This window comes from Oncorhynchus mykiss, chromosome 14 (genome assembly GCF_057628025.1).
Source record: "Oncorhynchus mykiss isolate SJ-2025 chromosome 14, ASM5762802v1, whole genome shotgun sequence".
Lineage (NCBI taxonomy): Eukaryota > Metazoa > Chordata > Actinopteri > Salmoniformes > Salmonidae > Oncorhynchus > Oncorhynchus mykiss.
Window position 1 is genome coordinate 20,075,549 of NC_143035.1, and position 6,952 is coordinate 20,082,500.

Sequence of the window (6,952 nt, forward strand, 5' to 3'; positions counted from 1 at the left end):
ACAACTACTCGGCCATGACGTTGCTTAAGGCACCTCGCTGATTCTGTGGGGTTGGGTTAAATGCGGAAGACACATTTTGGTTGAATGGAGTCAGTTGTGCAACTGACCAGGAATCCTCATACTGTATGTACCATTCTGCTACATGACTGGTTATCATAATATTCACAGAATTACAGAGAATAAAAGTGATGTGTATACAAATAATTTCAGTAACGTTCAAAAGTGCTTTTTTCAAAAAGACCTGGATACTCCTCTCAAAAATACCTTTATTTTTTTATTATTATTATTTTTACATATGAAAACTACAATTAATCAACTCAGTAGCTAACAATTGTACATATAGTTAACACGTTTATTGTGGGCTAATGTGTAAGATGGACTTGTAAAAAATTACTATTATCCAAAACCGTTCAGGTTACAGCGAAGGTAAATGGATGGAATCTAGCCTTTGTTCAGGAATATCACTGTTTGCCATTGCCATTAATGGGCAGTTTCTTGTAGGCGTCAGAGCTCAGGAAGGCCTTGATTTTGGGACGGGCTGACATCTTCTCGACAAAGCTCTTCAGGGAGGGGGAGGTATCCAGGCAACTGGAGCAGAGCACCAGGTGGTTGAGCAGCACTTCAAACAGACCGTAGTCAGCAAACGAAGGCTATGTAGGATAGGGAACAGAGAAATAGACTCTCTCATGATGGCATATAACTTGAATGGCAATGCATGTTCTACTCATTCTAGTTCTGTGATAGTACTGAGATTACAAGAGAACCAAACCATTTAATGAATACATTTTGGTAACTTACTCCATAATTAAATAGCCCTCTTTTTGTTTGTGCATTGCAGGATTGGTTACCTTATTACCAACGAGAAAACCAGTCTTGTTTTTGGCCATCACAGCTTCAAACTTGTCGAGGTGGTTAGGAAGGTCTTTGATGTATTGGTCTTTACCAGTATCCTACGAAAAAGAGAAAGTGTTTAATAATTACACTTCATAAATGTTTACACATTAAGCTTCCAGGGTTTCCATTAGCTTGCAAATGAAAAGCCAATAAATACAACTGTTGCCTGCCAAAATGACCGGGAGAAAAAAAAGAAAACGTTGCAAAATAATGCTTTTTATCAATTGATGGAAATACCAGTCGATGGAAATACATTTCCACATAATGCTTATCGGTCTATAGATTAATTTGCATACCTTTGGGGGAATTTTTTTTTTTTGGCCTGTCTGTATTTGTTAGTCATCATGTATCTTATTCAGTGGTAACCCATCACTCAGACCAGGTAGGGCAGAGACTGTTTTCAGCCCCATCTGTTTAGCTATTTATTAGCATTTTTTTGCATGTTATTTTGGCATAAATACATGTCACATATCAGTTTGCAAACAAGGTAAAAAAAACAAAAAAAAAAAACAATAATTGAGTAATAAAACTGCAAACAAAATACAAAACACGGTCTCTTTTTTTGCTTCCTTGAGTAAGGCGGTTTCAAAATGCATGTTTCAGACTAGCTCAGTGCTTTCTGCGGTGGGGTGGACAGCAGAAAATACGGAGCGTATGGGTTGGTACTGTTCTCTAGTTGTGCCGGGATTGGCTCACTGTTCTGTCTCTCATGGGAACAATACTTCAACGCAAAATCTACAGGGAGAGCTTGACATTTCTTGTTAACAAACTATAGTTTTGGCAAGTCAGTTAGGACATATACTTTGTGCATGACAAGTAATTTTTCCAACAATTGGTTCCAGACAGATTACAGTGCCTTGCGAAAGTATTCGGCCCCCTTGAACTTTGCGACCTTTTGCCACATTTCAGGCTTCAAACATAAAGATATAAAACTGTATTTTTTTGTGAAGAATCAACAACAAGTGGGACACAATCATGAAGTGGAACGACATTTATTGGATATTTCAAACTTTTTTAACAAATCAAAAACTGAAAAATTGGGCGTGCAAAATTATTCAGCCCCTTTACTTTCAGTGCAGCAAACTCTCTCCAGAAGTTCAGTGAGGATCTCTGAATGATCCAATGTTGACCTAAATGACTAATGATGATAAATACAATCCACCTGTGTGTAATCAAGTCTCCGTATAAATGCACCTGCACTGTGATAGTCTCAGAGGTCCGTTAAAAGCGCAGAGAGCATCATGAAGAACAAGGAACACACCAGGCAGGTCCGAGATGCTGTTGTGAAGAAGTTTAAAGCCGGATTTGGATACAAAAATATTTCCCAAGCTTTAAACATCCCAAGGAGCACTGTGCAAGCAATAATATTGAAATGGAAGAGTATCAGACCACTGCAAATCTACCAAGACCTGGCCGTCCCTCTAAACTTTCAGCTCATACAAGGAGAAGACTGATCAGAGATGCAGCCAAGAGGCCCATGATCATTCTGGATGAACTGCAGAGATCTACAGCTGAGGTGGGAGACTCTGTCCATAGGACAACAATCAGTCGTATATTGCACAAATCTGGCCTTTATGGAAGAGTGGCAAGAAGAAAGCCATTTCGTAAAGATATCCATAAAAAGTGTCGTTTAAAGTTTGCCACAAGCCACCTGGGAGACACACCAAACATGTGGAAGAAGGTGCTCTGGTCAGATGAAACCAAAATTGAACTTTTTGGCAACAATGCAAAACGTTATGTTTGGCGTAAAAGCAACACAGCTCACACCATCCCCACTGTCAAACATGGTGGTGGCAGCATCATGGTTTGGGCCTGCTTTTCTTCAGCAGGGACAGGGAAGATGGTTAAAATTGATGGGAAGATGGATGGAGCCAAATACAGGACCATTCTGGAAGAAAACCTGATGGAGTCTGCAAAAGACCTGAGACTGGGACGGAGATTTGTCTGCCAACAAGACAATGATCCAAAAAATAAAGCAAAATCTACAATGGAATGGTTCAATAATAAACATATCCAGGTGTTAGAATGGCCAAGTCAAAGTCCAGACCTGAATCCAATCGAGAATCTGTGGAAAGAACTGAAAACTGCTGTTCACAAATGCTCTCCATCCAACCTCACTGAGCTCAAGCTGTTTTGCAAGGAGGAATGGGAAAAAATGTCAGTCTCTCGATGTGCAAAACTGATAGAGACATACCCCAAGCGACTTACAGCTGTAATCGCAGCAAAAGGTGACGCTACAAAGTATTAACTTAAGGGGGCTGAATAATTTTGCACGCCCAATTTTTCAGTTTGTGATTTGTTAAAAAAGTTTGAAATATCCAATAAATGTCGTTCCACTTCATGATTGTGTCCCACTTGTTGTTGATTCTTCACAAAAAAATACAGTTTTATATCTTTATGTTTGAAGCCTGAAATGTGGCAAAAGGTCGCAAAGTTCAAGGGGGCCGAATACTTTTGCAAGGCACTGTATTTCACTGTATCACAATTCCAGTAGGTCAAACGTTCACATACACAAAATTGACTGTGCCTTTAAACAGCTTGGAAAATTCCATAAAATGATGTCATGGCTATAGAAGCTTCTGATAGGCTAATTGACATAATTTGAGTCAATTGGAGGTGTACCTGTGGATGTATTTCAAGACCAACCTTGAAACTCAGTGCCTCTTTGCTTGACATCATGGGAAAATCAAAATAAATCAGCCAAGCCTTCAGAATATAAATTGTAGACCTCCACAAGTGTGGTTCATCCTTGGGAGCAATTTCCAAACGCCTGAAGGTACCACGTACATATGTACAAACAATAGTACGCAAGTATAAACACCATGGGACCACACAGCCTTCATACCGCTCAGGAAGGAGACGCCTTTTGTCTCCTAGAGATGAACGTACTTTGGTGTGAAAAGTGCAAATCAATCCCAGAACAACAGCGAAGGACCTTGTGAAGATGCTGGAGGAAAAAGGTACAAAAGTATCTATATCCACAGTAAAACAAGTCCTATATCGACATAACCTGAAAGGCCGCTCAGCAAGGAAGAAGCCACTGCTCCAAAACCGCCATAAAAAAGCCAGACTACGGTTTGCTACTGCACATGGGGACAAAGATCGTTCTTTTTGGAGAAATATTGTCTGGTCTGATGAAACAAAAATGGAACTGTTTGGCCATAATGACCATTGTTATATTCAGAGGGAAAAGGGGGAGTCAAGGTATTGGTGAGGCCATCACAAAGCCCTGACTTCAATCCTATAGAAAATTTGTGGGCATTACAGAAAAAGCATGTGCGAGCAAGGAGGCCTACAAACCTGACTCAGTTACACCAGGTCTGTCAGGAGAAACGGGCCAAAATTCACCTAACCTATTGTGGGAAGCTTGTGGACGGCGACCCGAAACGTTTGACCCAAGTTAAACAATTTAAAGGCAATGCTACCAAATACTAATTGCGTTAATGTAAACCTCTGACCCACTGGGAATGTGATGAAAGAAACAAAAGCTGAAATAAATCACTCTACTATTATTCTGACATTTCACATTCTTAAAATAAAGTGGTGACCCTAACTGACCTAAGACAGGGAATGTTTCCTAGGATTTAATGTCAGGAATTGTGAAAAACAGAGTTTAAATGTATTTGGCTACCGTGTATGCAAACTTAGACTTCATTGTTTGAAATTTGAATGTTTCATGTCATATTATGAGGCATGTCTTTCCTTGCTTCAAAATAGCCTAAAGGCAAAATCTGACCATGACAATGTGAAGGCAATTATTTTATAAAGACTTTATAGGTGGCAGATGAATTTCAAGTTTGTGGTTAGCATACAATTTATTCTACCATTTCCACTGTTCTGTGTGCCAGTTATGATATTTATGGAACAGCTTCATTTCAATAACAATGTTTTAGTTTCTCAAAATCATTGTCATGTGGTTAATCATAAAAACGATAATAAAAAAAAAAAAGTTTAAAGCCTAACGCAGCCAAATGCACAATCATAGTCATATTAGCAACCCATTCTAGTTGTTGTATCTTTAGATAACAGATTTTCATCTCTGTCACATATGGAACCACTATCAGGTGCACTGTATAGAATAGTGTTTCCCAGGTGCACTGTTTAGAATAGTGTTTCCCAGGTGCACTGTTTAGAATAGTGTTTCCCAGGTGCACTGTTTAGAATGGTGTTTTTCCCCAAATTGCATTTTGGCAAATGTTTGAAAATGACATTAGCTGCTTCATTACATGAGTTGCATGTTCTGTTAAGATGCGTTACCATAATCTAAATGTGATTCCTGTCATTCTGAGGGACAGCTATTGGGGAACTGTGCGTCTTGGACGGTTCGGGGTCTACGTTTCTTGGCCTGGTGGGAGAGCTGTCAACGTGCCCTTAAATGTCGCTCTGAATGGGAGTCTGTAGGATGACTGGTATGATGTAGTTGTCGCTCTGAATGGGAGTCTGTTGGATGACTGGTATGATGTAGTTGTCGCTCTGAATGGGAGTCTGTTGGATGACTGGTATGATGTAGTTGTCGCTCTGAATGGGAGTCTGTTGGATGACTGGTATGATGTAGTTGTCGCTCTGAATGGGAGTCTGTTGGATGACTGGTATGATGTAGTTGTCGCGCGGCTTCACTACAGGTGTATTGTATATTTCAGAAATCAAATGTTTTTTATTTTCCCGATCACGTTGTCAGGCGACACACATCGAACCAAATGTTTTTTATTTTCCCGATCACGTTGTCAGGCGCCACACATTGAACCAAATGTTTTTTATTTTCCCGATCACGTTGTCAGGCGACACACATCGAACCAAATGTTTTTTATTTTCCCGATCACGTTGTCAGGCGACACACATCGAACCAAATGTTTTTTATTTTCCCGATCACGTTGTCAGGCGACACACATTGAACCAAATGTTTTTTATTTTCCCGATCACGTTGTCAGGCGACACACATCGAACCAAATGTTTTTTATTTTCCCGATCACGTTGTCAGGCGACACACATTGAACCAAATGTTTTTTTTTACTGCACTGCATTAGTAAAGGAACATTTTGTATGAACTGTATGAACTTAGTCAGAATTTCAGCCTTGGTGAATACTTACGTATTCCTGGTAAATCATTTTTACATATTTAAGACGAAGGTCCTCAACGCCATCACACATCATGTCAATGAGGGCAGCCTCCTTTCCATCTTTCCCATAGGCATCTGTGTGTGTTCGAGTTAGGTGAAAGTAGAAATAACATTTCAGTCTAACATTTGAGAGATTAAAGGATAAATGGAGTGAGGAAAACAATGTAAATATCAAACATAGCTTTCACCTGGTCAGCCTATACCATGGAAAGAGCAGGTGTTCTTAATGTTTTGTTTTCTCTGTGTATATGACATCACAATTGAGATCAATTACCATGATTGCGGCCCAAGTGCCTCAGAATGGCATTGGATTGGTACAGGACCAATCCTCCATCTTCAAACTTGGGCAACTGACCAAATACCTAAAACCAAAAAAATAAGTTGTGTTATTTATTATAGATTGTAACAACTAATTGGGACATGGGGTTTACATATATATTGTAGCTGAATAAACTCTACATTGATAGCAACTGAGTTAATGAGGTAAAATCTCTTTACTTCAATATGAATAATGGAATGTACAGGCAGAGATTGTTGAAACAAACAATATACATTAAACAAACCAATTGTTCTTTAAAAGCACATCCCAGCTGTTATTAACAGACCATCATCCCTGGCTCAACTGAACAGGTTGACAAATGAAAGATGGTAACAAAAGAATGATCCATTCCCCACTCACACAAGAGGCTTTCAGATCTCCTTTCGTCCAGTCAGCGAAGTCTATCAGGATCTCCTTCCATTCCTGACCCTGGTCGGCCATCATGATCCTCATAGCGCCACAGCGCCCTGTGGTACACGAGACAGAACAGGTCAACAAAAACAAAGCAACTCTCAATCATAAGACATGGCATCATTAGACGCTTTGGCACAGATATTATGTGTTATAAATAGCACCTAGTGTTGTGTAAATATATGCATTCCAGACTAGATAAAAAATAAAC

The 6,952-nt window shown here is 39.6% G+C and overlaps 1 protein-coding gene across 1 annotated transcript in view; it reads right to left on the bottom strand.

Annotated features, from left to right (window-relative positions):
• Nucleotides 1–251: 251 nt before the first annotated feature.
• LOC110488957 (glutathione S-transferase P) overlaps nucleotides 252–6,952 on the bottom strand; it is an 18,367-nt gene continuing 11,666 nt past the window's right edge. The window contains exons 3-7 of the mRNA XM_021561454.3: nucleotides 6,691–6,797; nucleotides 6,286–6,373; nucleotides 5,983–6,086; nucleotides 849–950; nucleotides 252–650 (exon numbers count right to left, since the gene is read on the bottom strand). Of these exons, the coding sequence (XP_021417129.1) occupies nucleotides 462–650; nucleotides 849–950; nucleotides 5,983–6,086; nucleotides 6,286–6,373; nucleotides 6,691–6,797 (590 nt within the window). The 3' untranslated portion in view covers nucleotides 252–461. The remainder of the gene's footprint in view (nucleotides 651–848; nucleotides 951–5,982; nucleotides 6,087–6,285; nucleotides 6,374–6,690; nucleotides 6,798–6,952) is intronic.